The sequence below is a fragment of the Aspergillus alliaceus genome, assembly GCF_009176365.1.
Source record: "Aspergillus alliaceus strain CBS 536.65 unplaced genomic scaffold BDW43scaffold_48, whole genome shotgun sequence".
Lineage (NCBI taxonomy): Eukaryota > Fungi > Ascomycota > Eurotiomycetes > Eurotiales > Aspergillaceae > Aspergillus > Aspergillus alliaceus.
Genome location: NW_022474731.1, coordinates 154,362 through 169,277, shown reverse-complemented (window position 1 = coordinate 169,277; position 14,916 = coordinate 154,362). Strand labels below are relative to the sequence as shown.

Genomic DNA, 14,916 nt, shown 5'->3' with positions numbered 1-14,916 from the left:
TGCTTCAAGTCGAATATCTTAGATCGCACCAAAAGTTTCTGGTGACTCGGAATGAGCCTATTCTTTACAGAGGCAAGATAATCCCTTGGTAAATGTGCTGCCACAGTTCGGAGCTGTGTGCCACGTATGGTAAAGAGCAATGATTCCTGGTTCAGGCGGTGGTCCCTTATCATTCTGTCCTGCTCCATGGCGGCACCTAGAAGGTGAGCTACCGCTTGAGCAGCGCTCTTGTGGTTGTACTGGTCCTGTTCTCCCGCACTGTTATGATGGCCCCCGACATGTCGCTTTTTGGCCTAAATGCAGGTCACATATATCACATACAGTAATATTAAAGTACTGACTTCAAAGGGTGCTAGTGCCATTCTTGAAGGCCGGTCAGGGAGAGATAAACGAGCAGTCGTCATGGCTCTTGCGAGTTTCACAGAAAAACTAGTGGAAATCGTTATCCACGAACTTCTCCTTCATTGCGCTCTATTGGTGGAGGTCTGTTGCGGTTGATGCGTTTAACGTGGCCGAGGAGATTGCTGAAACCTGCATCCTTTGTCAGATTTTTGAAGGTTGGCGCTTTCTTCGGTAGAGAAATCATAATCGTACAGTCTTCATTGTCCTTTGGCAGAAGCTGATTGGAATAATGAGATCGAGCTCGAGATCATCGAGGGGTATTACTCTTAAGGCCTCAAGGTATTCCTTACCCCAGGTAGATCCAGAGAAGTGCAGGGTGCCGATTATATCCTCTATATTCGTGTGACAGCTTGGAAGATTAGATGCCTTGACAACGTCGAGCTCCCTTTTGTTTGATCTGAATCTTATATTTGTGTTATCTGGGGAAGAAAGATGATGAGAGAAGTAATCCTCAGTAGTAAGTGGTAGATTAGCTCGACTAGAGGACGGTGAATGGCAACAATGACATGATTCAGTGAGTGTGAATATCCACTAATATTACCATGAAATCTCCAAAGGTAGGCATCCTAACACTATAGTGGTGCTGATGGCGTTTGTCTTAAGATATCGAATTATGCCTAGAAATATCCTTAAGAAATCCTTCCTTTTCCCAAGGGCCTATCATGCCATATTTCTCCGATCGATAGATCTCCGAATTCTCAGTCAACGGCTCCCCCCGAACTGAACTTTGGAGATAGGACTTGGGGGCTACAGCCTTCGTGATTTAGAAGACTGTCCTTGAAATGTAACAAACGAAGTGTATGATTCGCGGCTGGGATCTTTACCGAAAGGTATCACAAGTAGAAATAAAATATAAGGGATATCGATTTTTGTTTTAGTATCTTTTTCACTCGCCCGCGAATCCTAAAGGGGTAATTATTTGGAAAGGTACTATACTAAGAGCAAGGGTTCTTACAGTGCAGATTGTCAGAGGAGGGAGAGGACCTTCAAGGCCCCATCTAGCGATCATGTCATTGCAATGCAAAGTTCCTTGGATACTGATACTTGATATTTTAAATGGTATAGAACAAAATACATCTATACCACTGCTTCTGTTAGGTCTGTCGAAATATTCAGATAACACACTTACCGGCCTTGGCTATAGTGGTCGCAAATGTGTTCTAATTCCAACATAATATCCCGGATAAAACAACCAAATTGTTGGCCTTCTTCCTCCGCAATGCAGGTCCTCCGAACATAGTCGAAGGTCTCTGCAAATGTATTCTCTATGATTACCTTCCTCGGGGCAGATAAGAATCAGACTCCTGTCTGAATGGTATCTACTGCACGCCTTTGATCGTCCTATTCCCTATGGCCTACATATCCTTATCTAGTTGACAGGTCCTCTACCCTGAATAGTATATACCCTTGACATTTGTACTATTCTAACTATTGAGTACATGTAATTAATAGGCCTGGGCTTCTGAACTTGAGCTATCCATGGATTAGTTTTTGTATCTTTGATCAGAAATAAGAATTACGTCACCCTCACAGCACCACGGCACTTCGTTTACTGAATCTCAGTGAATTCTGACATTCAGGTTTGACCCTCGCTACGCAAGCACAGCTAACAGGTTAGCGGAGTCCCAGCCCGAATATCTAGGCGTGCTAGCTATATTAAAGTTTACTATCTATACTATTTCTCTTAATCAGGTCTAGTGTACTATTCTTACTAAATACAGAGGAAAAGTGAAATAAGTAGTTATATGGTTATTTATTCTCTATAGATAGTTATTCACTACATAAGGGGTTTCAGTATAGAATACTAGTATATTATATCTTGATTATAGGATTGTAACAGGAGCCAAGTAGCGGGTTCTTGTCTAAATAATAAATCCATCCGGGACAATTTCTTGATATACTTAAGTAAATATTACTTACCTTATTAGAGTGATGTGAATATTTTAAGGTAATAAAGGCAGAGTAATAAAAATATATACAATAACTAATTTTTCATTTCGCGATATGGGGTATGTCGCATTTCCATGGGTAAACACGCCGACGCGTGCCTACAAGGATATACTAGAATTAAGCTATTTTGGATCCGCAAACTGAACATAAAGTGGATATTTCTGTAGCATGGTCATGTTATACACTCAGCTATAGTAGCAAGGCTTTCTTGCCTGCTGTACACAGACATATTATATATACTGTGCCCAGGGCACCCAAGCTTTCAGTCGTCGGTGACCCCAATCCTAACCCCACAAAAGAGTTACACTCAGGGATAATGCATCTCTCCACCTCTATCAGTCACTGAGTCTCACTATATACCCATGTCTATATATAGCACACATAAAATTTCCCTCACAAGGTCGGAAAACTTCATACATTACCCTGAGTAACCAGCCGCCTTGAAGGCCGCCGCATTCCTCCCTTATATCAAAGTATACTCTCTGTTCATGTATACCGATTGACTGAACACCATCGCTATTCAAGCACAGACTCCATTCTGGCAAGAAAAGGGGTCAGAGCAGTCATCGTGGGAACTACATTGAGCCCCTACAAGTATAGTTAGTTATTTACTCCGAATAGCATATATAAAACAAATACATACCAGCACAGTGGCCCTCCCATTCACAAGGCACAGACCCAGGGTCCACGGCACATTTGCCATTCACACAGGCGAACGGATCGGAGCAGTCATCGTGAGTGGAGCAGCTGGCACCTTTCGTTCATTTAGTTTAGTCATATCCTTCGTTTGAATTGTTGGGGGTGACCTTGCTGTTCTTACCGGCGCAGTGTCCAGGCCAGTCGCAGGAATCACCTGTTGGCTGGGGGACGCTAGTTGTGGTTAGGGTAGTGGGAGGATTTCCATCGCCGCCGAGTTTGAGGTTGGAGGAAAGAGCACCAACGAGCTTGTCGCCCATGGAGCGCAGGGTATCGAAGTTGGTGATGTAGTTCTTGTTCAGGGCGCTCTTGGGGAGAACGGCGCTCTCACCGGTGAAGAGGATGTCTGTTTAGATATTAGTGGTGCATTGACAAGGAAAAGTTCATCGAGGGACATACAGGTGACATCAGCGGCAGTGTGGCCCCTGTTGCCGTCCAGGTTCTCTTCAGGGAAGCAGGTCCTGGCCAAGATCCAAGAGGCTTCACCAGTGACCTGGGGCTCATCTCCATTCGAGTCACCGAGGATACCGTAGTACATCTTACCATTACTATCGTGGTTAGGGTGCGTTAGTAGATATTGAATCGTGGAGAGGTACACGGGTCCTCTGGCTCACCAGATAACAGCAGCGATGCTGTTTCCCTTGATAGTGGCTTTATTGGCCATAAGATATTCATCCGGGATCACGATGAAAGGCACTTCATATGCGGAGAGCGCACCCCAGTTGGTCTTCTCTTGACCATCGGGATTACCCTACGCTTGTTAAATGACGTAGGCCCTGAAAGCAGTCTCATTCGAAATCATACCTTGCAGCCATGGTTAATTCCATCACAGTCAACATCCATGTCCGCCACCCACGAGATGGCAGCGCCCTCACTGAACTTCGCCCAGTCGGTATGAATAGTGGACTTGATAGAAGAGTCCTCGCCGATGGGGTATGTAGCGTGACTCGGTACAACACTGGCCTTAGCAGCGGCAGCCTGCAGAGCGGCAACAGGCAAAGAGCTTGAAGCCGCAAAGAATTTACCAGGAGGACCTCCGTTGGGCTTGTTGTATTCGGGGCCTTCGACCTTCTGGCCCATGGCCGTACCGAAGAGTGCCAGGGACAGGGCAAGCTGACTAGCGAAGTTCTTGAGAGGCATTTTGGCTGTGTTCTAACTTCACAAGAAAGTGAGTGATGCTATGGTTATAGATGCAGGGACAGCCTCTGGGGCGGGCAGCCTCCTGCTTTTATAGTCAGAAATTACGTTTCGGGGACTGCTTAAGGCTCACAGGGGCTCTTTGTCAAACCTCTCAGCGATTTCTCTTGGGTGTTGGGCGGATACCACAGTCTGCGGAGACGGTTGCTTCGCGAAACCTCCTACTAGTGATATTCGAGGGTAGTATCCTTGGCGCCACAAGTTGTTTAGCAATAGGTTTCACTCCGTTGTCCTGTTACGCTCTCAGAATGAGGCATGTGCACCACTAGTCTGTTGGCGGATCATACGAATTCGTTTGACTTGAGCTTCCCAATAGGGAGAATGGAGAACTACACTATATACCAGTAATCTGTCGGCGGGTTTCCACAGAACAGACTCCACACTAAGGGAACGGCCTGCCCGAAAATGGTTCGCTCGACTAGTACTTGTCCAGATCATCCGGATACACTTTCCAACTTGAATAGGTGCTGACTGATAAATTCTGCGAGATGGCCCATGTAATAGCTTGTATACTACTAGGAAAGGTTGTGCAACACAGTTGTTGGAGAAGAAAACAAAAACAATTAGGCACTTACATATATATTCAGGACCCGAAGAATTTACCAGAAATATCTGTATGTACGATAGTCATAGGGTCAAGTTTGACTGGTGCAAAAATTGGCCGTAAACCCCCGAATGGGCGGGTGGCGGTAAGTCTAAGTAGCGGGCTTTACTCAGTGGTTCAGGCCCGACGCTAAACCTAAGCGGCGCGACATGAAGCGACAGTTGATATTGTGTGGGTTTCAGGGTGGAGAGTTGATGAACTGCGGCGCGAGCCAAAGGTGCTTGCTGATCTAGTAGGAGACTGGGTCAAACAGATCCCCCAAGGTTTCCATGATGAAACAGACGAGTTTTCTACAATCGAAAACGACAGGAGTCGTCACGCTGCGAAATAAAATTATCCATTCTTTTCGCATAACGCAGGTACATGTTGCGGGATTTCGGTTATTTCTGCTGGCTATGATTTGGGCAGCGTGTTATGCGATGCCTAGTGGTTCTAGAGTCGAGAGCTCATGTTCTGGAGGGGCTTGGAATCCCACTAATTAGCCCTAGTTTCGGCCCGGACGAAGAACATGCCATAGTCCAAGATACGAGGTTACATTGCACACTATACCCGTTCGTCTAGTCTTGGCACGCAGGTGAAGACTGCCGGTTGCCCGTTTTGAATCCGCATACGTATCCACTCGACTATCAGGTAAGCCCACGAAGGGCGATCCCGGCCAAATACTGGGAATTTCGGCATATGGGGCATTTGTGCGAGCCTCGGGGGCGTTGTCTCAGCGCAGGTGATTGAGAAGCCGGCCAACAGCCTTTTCATTGATTTGCATATATAAGCGGCGTAAGACCCAGGGACAAGAAAGCTCGAGACGTGCTGTGCCGTGCCGATTACTACAAGCTTCGTATCCGTTCGCAATGCAGCTCTACAAGTTCTTCGCTCTGTTGGCAACGCTGCAGCCAGCGCTGTCCAAGAGTCTTCTTGACTTCTCTGCTGCTCGCGGTGATAACCCCTCTATGCTGGGGATTCGCAATCTTGAAGCAGAGCGTGGCAACAGACCCAAGGACAATAGCAAAGATCTCTACATCAAATTGGACAACGACAAGAATGGCACCCCTGCATTGCACTTTCATCGCAAGAAGGACTATATTCGTACCGAGTACCATTCTCTGAAGGACCAAATCAAAGTTGATCAGACCTATTACATTGGCTACAAGTTCTCTCTTGGAGCTATTGAGCAGAGCATGATGATTTGGCAATTGTAAGTCATTTTGCCTTCCTTCACTGGTCTAACCAAGTAAAGGTTATATTACTAACTCACTATAAAGCAAGGAGTACGCCGCCAACAACAAGGGCGGTGCAAACATCCCTCTCTCATTGGAGTTCAAGAGTGGGAAGTTGAACTTCCAGTACCAGGCCTCCGGCACTGCCAAGCGTGAGTCTCAGTGGTCCAAGGCCCTGAAGACAGACACCGTTTACTCCATTGGAATTGTGATTAATACCGCCAGACCCGGATGGGTTGAGCTCTACTTTAATGGTGAACAGCAGAAGTTCAACTCTGGAAACACCAGGCTGAACGCGAATACATTCCCTGGCCGTGCAGAGCCCAAATTCGGTGCTTATCGTGGCGAGGCTGTCGAGATCGATACTTATGTCTACAACGTCCAGGTTGGAACTGCCCTTAATGACATCAAGGAGGCTGCTGGGCTGGACGGATCTTCTAAGCCCACAGACCCTACGGATCCTACGGACCCTACGGACCCTACTTGCGAATGGGAGGGTCATTGCGAAGGTCCGTCTATTTCTGATGGAACCAATGCTCTGCCACACGCTAATTTAGATAATATAGGTGCCACATGCTCTACTCATAATGACTGCTCTGACCCATTCGCCTGTGTGAACGGCAAATGTGCTGTTGATCCTGGGTCTGTGCCTTGTGAATGGGAGGGCCACTGTGCTGGTATGTATTTGTTGTATATATACTATTCGGAGTAAATAACTAACTATACTTATAGGGGCTCAATGTAGCTCCCACGATGACTGCTCTGACCCCTTTTCTTGCCAGAATGGAGTCTGTGCTTGAATAGCGATGGTGGTTTATTGAGATGAATCTGTTCATCCGTCATGAGACAGATCCAGAACTAGTGACTAACATCCCGCCCGCTCGATGGCACTTGGCAAGTAGGAAAATTATACTTGATTAATAGATTTCGTTAATCGAATTTTCTGTGTTACATCTGCTCTAGACCACTAGGTAACCAGATGTTTTTTAAGCTAAAAAAGCCCATAGGCTATTTTCTACTCCCACTCACGTAGAAACTGATGATCGCACGATTGCATATGCGTAACCGAGGATACTATCTCGAGACCATTCTGTATTGCATCCTGTTGCCACCTGTGATATACTGTCTGGTAGAACAGAGAGGCTTTTGTTATATTTGCTTAAAGTAAGGAGTAGCCGCTAGAAGCAGCCGATCAGCAGAGGTTACGTGGATGGGCCCCGCAACACGGCCCCCGAGGGAAAACTGTAGGTCCCCAGGCACCAGGCTATACTATAGCAAACGGTCACCGGGATGTGGTGGATATTTTGGGATGGAGTCAGGCGTAGTATCTATGAAGTGACAGTGGCGTGAGAATCAGAATTGGAGGCCGGAACAATCAGCCAAGTCTATAATCTTTGCCAACATGCTAGTTGCTTTCATGCTGCTGCTCTATCTGCGGACGATCAACTGCTATAGGAAGCACTCCGTCGGGAAGGCAGATAATTTGACCGTCAGGTTTGTTTTGAATAGTACCGCTTTCAAGGGTATACTGCATTATCTCTAATAATCCAAGATTTATGCCATGCTTAAGTTTAAAGAAACATAACTACCCCTATTCTCGATAGATATTTAGCATTCTCCCGGTGCTCTTGGATAAAGCATGAGGACCACATTTTTGACAAAATTCAGATTGGTGATACACTAAATATGCGTATGTGGGGCACGATCTAGACCGCTACAGTGGAGCAAAAATGATAAACAAAACACTTAGGGATTGTAAATTCGTCTGGTGTTGCTCTCCTCGGGTAGACTTGACCCTTAAACCCTGTCATTGATTTCGGGAAAACCGATACCATCGGCAAGCTGCCGATGACTCCACAATGCTATCGGCAACTACCGAGCATCAGCAGGGGCAAAGCTATGTTAGTACAATCCATGTTGAAGTATCTGGAGAAGCAGGTAGGGTAGGGGAATAGACACTCTGGCGTTTGGAATCGAGGTGTCTAAGAGCAAGACGGGCCATGAAGGATTACACAAACATATCGAGGTTTGATCGCAATTGACAGATCAGATGTGCTCAAATTGTGAACGAAAACCGGAGTTCTTAGGGTTTTGGATTACCTAATACATGGGTCAGTAGTTAACTACGCTTCATAGTTATTAGTGGCGGACGTGTACGCAGGTCGCCTAAGCTAGCCGAGGAAACTGCCAGGATGACTTCACTCATGTCGGCGAGTGTCGTGGCCTACGATGGTAAGACAAGGATAATGTTTGCCCTGAGTCAGCCGATGGCCTCTTTGGCTCGTGCACTTGGATGAGATGGATCAATGGCTATGAAGGCAGCTCCAGCTTTGATGACACGTAATATAGCCACGGTCATCCAAAGGCTTTTTTCGAATGAGAAGGGAACAAAGTCGCCCCGCTGCACTCCTTTGGACAGCTGTCGATGCGCAAGCTTATAGACGAGCCCTTCCAGCTCTGCGTAAGTCAGCGCACCATCTCATGACTCCACCGTTGGTGCGGGAGGGGCCATTCGGACTGGTAGACGCCAGATGTCGTACACGAAAACCCGTAGCTCAAACAGCGTATAAGGCAAGAAGAGCCGGAGCATCCTATTGTCAAAAGCTGAGTTAAGCAAGTCTGAATGAATCTCGAGGAGAGTGTCCCATAACGCGGACGCAAACTTGCGTGGAACGCACATGTGCTGGGTGTGCAAGCGTAGGTAGCAATTCAACTGTTCGGACCATTGCATGATATAGTTAAATGTGCCATCACCATTGTCATTGTTAGCGAATGCAGCGGCGGTATTGACTCGACTACGATGCTTGTCGACCTTGAACGGAGAGAATGTAAATCGAGGATCAGGGTTGAAGGTCAAACATTGTGGAACAGACACTGGCCAGTGCGAGCTTGCCGGCTATTTACTTCCCATGCTAATCACAGCGAACACCACTGTGTCCAACACGAGACACAAATGGAGTCAACATGGCCCATGTCCTGAGTAAGCCATCTCGTTGTTCCGTAGCCGAAGTAGCTGGACGGGTTGACGGAGGAGAATGGTGGAGTTGTGACAGCCTTCTCGAGAGAACTTTGGGGTCTGCCTCTGGCTTTGTCATAGGCAAATTACCCACAATCGTTTCCATATCGTAGTCATAATGAGATGACGATGGAGTTGGCTTTCCCATGTCGTTAAATGATGTGCGCGGAGCTCATTGCACGAAGACCAGATCTCGAAGCATGCATTAGTAGATGCGGTTGTCTTGTAAAACGAGGGCAACATGTCCCACATCCAAGCACCGGTAAGAATAGCTTTCTAGCTTACTTCAATGTCTTCTCGCGGGACAATCGCGAAGAAGCATTGAACATTGCCAAACAGGTTCGAGAGGCAGTTAGATATACTTTTATTTAAGTAGTAAACAACCGCCAAAAGAGTACTTACCTTCGAGCCGGGCAATTAGAAATATTACGCACACAATGGTTAGGAGAGATGCAGGTAGATAGGAAAGGCTATTATTGCATCTAGGAGAAGATCGTTCGTTATCACAGGTCCTGCTCACCTGTCCAAGAGGCAACAAATAAACAAGATTCCAACTTGGCCCGTAAACTCGAAAATAAACGGAACAATAACAGCGCCAAAACGATCACTTGGCCTGCAAAGCAGCAACCCAACTCAAGGATAGAATCCAGTGTAATTGGCGATGAGGACGGTTGTGTTGTTGAAACGCAACAGAAGCTCTTATCTAAGTACAGGCGTCACGAGACCGCAATGTGCTGACCAAACCCCGAATCGGCCGACCTGATCTTCTTCAACCCTTAATGTATTATCTTCGAACATTACTTCCAGAACGCGGAGCCAGCCCCTTCCTCGGCTATCTCCACGTGCCTCTGTAAAGTAGCGAGTAGTAATGCTGCCTTCTGTTCTTGGTAAGCGCAGGAGTTTTTTAGATGATCTACCGGTCACTGGCTATTCTGATAACAACTCGAGTTGTCAAGAGAGACCCTGAGTACTTTAGTCAGCCTATGTAAAAGTGTTGAAGCTTGACTATTATAATAAGTCTCTAGATAATAGCGGCGTCCTCGCCCTTAATCCAGTATTGACTAAGTAGTAGAACATGTGGATATTGCTGGTCGCCAATAGAATAATTATTAAGGCTCATATTTCTGCTGCTGCTCCACCTAGGAATAATGCTTTTGAACAGAATTAATATAACCTTAATAGTAACAAGCACTAGCATCGGACTAATTACAGCTGGTTGCCACTATCTGGACTGTATCACACGCTGAACCTTTGCGATGCTTGTCTTTATAGTATATATAATTTATCAGTGCTAGAGCCAGGGTCACCGATTTCAGCCTCCAGATTTGTCACAACATTAAAGAGAACGTGAACGCCGGTTAGCCTATCAGAACTGCCTGTGACTCTAGTTATCTGTTACTACATTATGTTTCAGAAGTACATGGAGTCATTGCACTCGCTGTAGTTATATAAGGTAGAAGGAGAAGCATTGTATGGACACAATTGACAGTGGAGGATATGACAAAGACCATATATAAACCAGAAGCGTAGTCTTCCGTTGGACTCGGAATATCAAGCTAGTTCAAGATATCTCTAAAGGCATTATCCATCATTGACATGTCGCAGTCACCAAACAATATATTACTATCCCTGTTAGCACACAGTCCAGCGGAATCAGGCCCGGCACTAGAGTCCCAAGCGAGAAGTCGGATAAGGTCTAGATTAACAGGGATATAATCCGCACTGGTAGATAAGTTTATAGATGCTGGCAATATCAGAAGATATCTATTTAGCTGCTATTCCTTACATCACCTAGTGCCGTGGGGCCTGTCTGTTCTGTAGCTGTTGGGCTTGAGTCTGGGCCAGGCTTGCAGCGTCGGTGTCTCTTGGAGTACTATACAACAATAGAGACTTTAAACTAACAGTTATATCCTAAAAGTGATCAGTAAGAGGCTATATTAAGTTCCGAGCTATATATATCACGTATCGGCACTGATGTATTACTGGTAACCTGTGTTTTTGCCGCTGTATTTGACCCGTCAGACGTGTCATCAGCTGGAATTTCGCTTGCGTGACAAGTTAGTGGGATAAGGGTACCTTTGCTGTGTAACACTCATTGCATGTAGAACGTAAACGTTGTCCCGCAGCGACGCTATCTATGACTGCTACAAGTGTTGTCGCGTTCGGCAGGGTAGAAGCGGCGGTCGACTCCGAGTTTTCCGGTCAACTGCAATACGTTTTCAATGCGATGAAATGACATAGTTGTTCTTTATTGCTTATGATGAAGACGTTGGTTATGTCGTACATTTTTAAGTATCACGTGTCCATGTTTGAACGAACTACGGCCTCAAACATAAGTATCAGCCTGTTGTTGGCTGTACCGCAGCCTTTCTCTTGGCCTGTACATCACTTAGGAAATCCCGCAGCCGGGGAGCAGGGTATGATGCGTCTAGTCGTAAAAGTTGTATCAGCTCCTTGTACTAACAAGGATGTACATAACTGACCCCGCTAGATCAGCGGTCAGATTTTTTAACGTAGAATATGGGGAAATCCATTAAAAATCAGATAACCGGAATACCCTAGTAAAAACTATATAATCAAAACTAAGAAAGCCTACGAATTATTCCTCGTTCTTCTCCATTGTTTAATAATTAAGCCGCGACCTACTGCTTAGCCAATCCATTATATGAAGGCCCCCTTCTATATTTTGTGTAGTTGATTTCCTTCCTTCGCGAGACCCATTACTAGAGACAGTTACTTCAAACCATACGTGGCATCTTGAAGCACCAGATCTCGCCTGCCTAGCATATTGAGCCGCGATAAATTATTCCAGTTCAGTACAGACAGACTCGGCTAGACAAGCCTACGCGATACTACCCTTCATCCATATATCAAGATTCCGTTTAAAGTCTTCATGCTTCTACGGCACATGCGTCTGCCATAGCCAACGGCTCGGTATGGACGTTTAACTTCATTAAAAGCAATAATAATAATCTGGTAAATCTCTTTTACTATATCCTGTCGCGATAGGCGCAGCTAGAGTGCCACAGATCGAATAGCGATTCGGCCTGATGATCGTACAGGGTACTCTGACCCGACAATCAGCCACCGATGAGGAACATCAGGCCACACAACGGTTTGGGTTTCGGTAGGAATTCTGAATCCCTTAAGCGTGAAGCCTTCAGATATAAATTAGCAACTAGTTAGTAGTAGTAGGAGGTCAAGGATCAGTCTCATTTCTGGATAGCATCTACTATCTGTCTTTGATCTTTCTATCTCCTTCGGCCTACGTATCCTTACCTAGTTGACAGTCCAAGAAAGTTTACACTTGTATACACTATAGCCTTTCTTTTTTCTAGAAACCTTTAGCAGAGATTTTGGACGAATAATCCACAGGATTTTCCCAACTGATGTATGTTACGTTACGTTCACTAAGTCTGGAATGCTCACTTGCTACTACGTCCTTACAATCTAGACTCCTCGAATCCTACCTTGGGGTTCCCAAAGTTTTTCGACACTATTGTTTCATTTTACTTTCCCCTCACTCGCAGATTTCCTTGCTAGCCTAGCTCATAATCCTCACCTTCCTCCTCTATTTCCTTTTTATGCGCAATTGCATCTTCGATTTCGCGACTCCAAAGGCGTAGTTTTACTCCCACAGCCTGACAAAGAAATTGTAGCCGCTGTGTTATTTGAATGACTTCTTGTGCAATGCATGGTATATGTATTCTCCCTGGTGGAGTTAAATCGGCAGACACGGGGTCATATTCATGTATATACCCCCCAATCTGCAGAGTATGCAAGCATGGAAATCGAGAAGTCATATTAAGAACACAATCTTCCAGCTCAGCAGTAAGAACATTCATATCGCATTGGTGAAAATCTTCTATAGCTAGCCGCTGAAGAGAAGATGGAAGCACGTCGACGAGGCGAGTTTGTATATATCCAGCTTCTCCGCCTAAGTCAAGAAGATTTGGAGCCCTGAGGCATATCTCTCTCAAAGCGGTAAACTGGGAGAGGGATCCGAAGAAGTTATCTTCTCCTCCTTGGCCCGGGCGATAGTCTTCCTCTTTGTTGAAAACAAGTGTCAGTCTCTGTAGCGTGTCCTTGTGATGTAAAAGCGAGGCGTGGAAAGCCGCCGGGTTGAAGTCATCACAGGGCCCAATAGTGATTTCATGTTCATAGCGGAATGACTCTAGCTTTGCACATGCACGGATAAGTCTTCGCATGCCACTCTTGGAATTGCCTTTACGGAGGTCAATATTAGTGATAGTTGAGAAACCACATAATGCTTCGGGAGAGCAATATTCATCTTCGTCGCAGTCAGCTATGCATTCAGCTCGAAAAGATTGAATGGATGGAAAGCCAAAGAACAGCAGGGCATCCGATGTTGGAACGCCGTAATATTCAAGTTCACAGTCTGTCACTTGAACGGAAATCTCTCTTAAATATGCGAGGGGTTGCGAGTCAAGCGGCCACTGTCCACCAAGAGCACGCTTAAGGACCTTTCGCACATGAGTCGACGGATTCTCAAATGTCATGGTCAAGCATTGCAGGTTAGGCAGGAGTGGAATGAGTAAAGCTAGCCATGGATCCTCGTTTTGTCCGTTGGTCAGATCATTCTCCCATTCCTCTTGCTCCTGTTCAGAATAACCTCTGGCCGATAGTGCCGGGCGAATGACGCCTGGTTCGTATTTAATATCATATGCATCCATGTCATGGCCCCAGGTGGACTCAGTACAGAGAGACAGATGATGCACAGCCACGGCCAACTGGGGATTTTCGATAAGAGCATGGGTTAAATAGCTAAGTTTCCATATGCTGAGCCTTTCAAATTGAAGTGAGGAGTAAACCTTTGGGAGACAAAGATTGTAGAATTGGCGGCAGCAATAAGACAAGTTTAGCAAGTCTGTTGAATCGCTAAGATGAGTAGCGACTTTTAGTACTATCTCGGCCGGAATTGTAGGTGACATGTCAATTATGCTTCTGACTAAAATGTAATGATTAGTAGGTAGCCAGCATATTGGTCATGCAAAAGCACCCGCAAGAGTCTTAGTGCTGGAACCCATGTCCATTGGCGGTGAGTGGTCGGAACCGCCACTGATATATGCGGGGTCCCCGAGGGAGCCCAGAGCAAGCCCTGAGCGCAGCGGACTGCTCACTGAGCGGGCGGTGAGCGCTCACGGAGCACCCTGAGCCAATCACTCCACCACTCAGTCCCGCTCGCCGCTTTTGAGATTTCTATAAGAACCTCACTCCCTCCCCCGACCTGTTCAACACCCTTTTTGCCTCCCAAACGTCCCCCTTCCACTCCAGCTCGCTCGCTCACGCCGCGGCTAACCGCACTGCTGCCTAACACTGCCCCCTTCAGGCAGACCGATGACCGCAGACATGACGCGGGGGTCGACTTTACGGAGTTTGAGTCGAATCCGGTAGACCAGCACGAACGGCATGCCCCATCCCAACCAGAAATAGCGGAAAACCCGGAACAGGTGCCTTTAACCTATGGACCACCCTTCTCATCTCCGCACGCTACCAGCGATCGAGAACCATCGGCCACTCCCCAGGACCAGTCCCTGAGAGACGTGACGGAATCGGATGATACTACGAATATCCCTCCACCTACAGCTACTCCCCCAAGCGAAGAGCCTGACGAGCCACAACAGAACCTAAGACCTGGGACGCAAATTGAATTCCCTTTGGCTCCGCCCGAATCGGAGAACGCTGTTCCCACGTCAGAGTTGGCACCCCCGCCATCTAGAGCCGAGAGGTCAAATACACGTATTCTACATGCAAGCAAGCATATATAATGTCCCGATATCGTCTCTGACGAAGAGCGGTCTGGAAAACGTGCGAAA

At 46.4% G+C, this 14,916-nt stretch overlaps 4 protein-coding genes across 4 annotated transcripts; 1 reads left to right on the top strand and 3 right to left on the bottom strand.

Moving 5' to 3' along the window:
- Positions 1-2,486: 2,486 nt before the first annotated feature.
- BDW43DRAFT_287272 (glycoside hydrolase family 75 protein) lies at positions 2,487-4,753 on the bottom strand. The gene is made up of 6 exons (XM_032043135.1): positions 3,853-4,753; positions 3,663-3,799; positions 3,448-3,596; positions 3,173-3,394; positions 2,996-3,106; positions 2,487-2,940 (listed from the first exon to the last, which is right to left on the bottom strand). Exons 1-6 carry the CDS (start codon positions 4,186-4,188, stop codon positions 2,873-2,875), a joined length of 1,023 nt encoding a protein of 340 aa, XP_031896731.1. The 5' UTR covers positions 4,189-4,753; the 3' UTR covers positions 2,487-2,872.
- A 497-nt stretch (positions 4,754-5,250) lies between these two features.
- On the top strand, positions 5,251-7,060 carry BDW43DRAFT_287269 (uncharacterized protein). Its single transcript, XM_032043134.1, has 3 exons — positions 5,251-6,041; positions 6,109-6,740; positions 6,796-7,060. The coding sequence occupies exons 1-3, from the start codon at positions 5,698-5,700 to the stop codon at positions 6,861-6,863; spliced, it is 1,044 nt and encodes a 347-aa protein (XP_031896730.1). The 5' UTR covers positions 5,251-5,697; the 3' UTR covers positions 6,864-7,060.
- A 1,880-nt stretch (positions 7,061-8,940) lies between these two features.
- BDW43DRAFT_287268 (uncharacterized protein) lies at positions 8,941-9,255 on the bottom strand. The gene has a single exon (XM_032043133.1). It carries the CDS (start codon positions 9,225-9,227, stop codon positions 8,976-8,978), a length of 252 nt encoding a protein of 83 aa, XP_031896729.1. The 5' UTR covers positions 9,228-9,255; the 3' UTR covers positions 8,941-8,975.
- A 3,196-nt stretch (positions 9,256-12,451) lies between these two features.
- On the bottom strand, positions 12,452-13,993 carry BDW43DRAFT_287267 (uncharacterized protein). The gene has a single exon (XM_032043132.1). It carries the CDS (start codon positions 13,771-13,773, stop codon positions 12,619-12,621), a length of 1,155 nt encoding a protein of 384 aa, XP_031896728.1. The 5' UTR covers positions 13,774-13,993; the 3' UTR covers positions 12,452-12,618.
- Between the last annotated feature and the right edge of the window lie 923 nt (positions 13,994-14,916).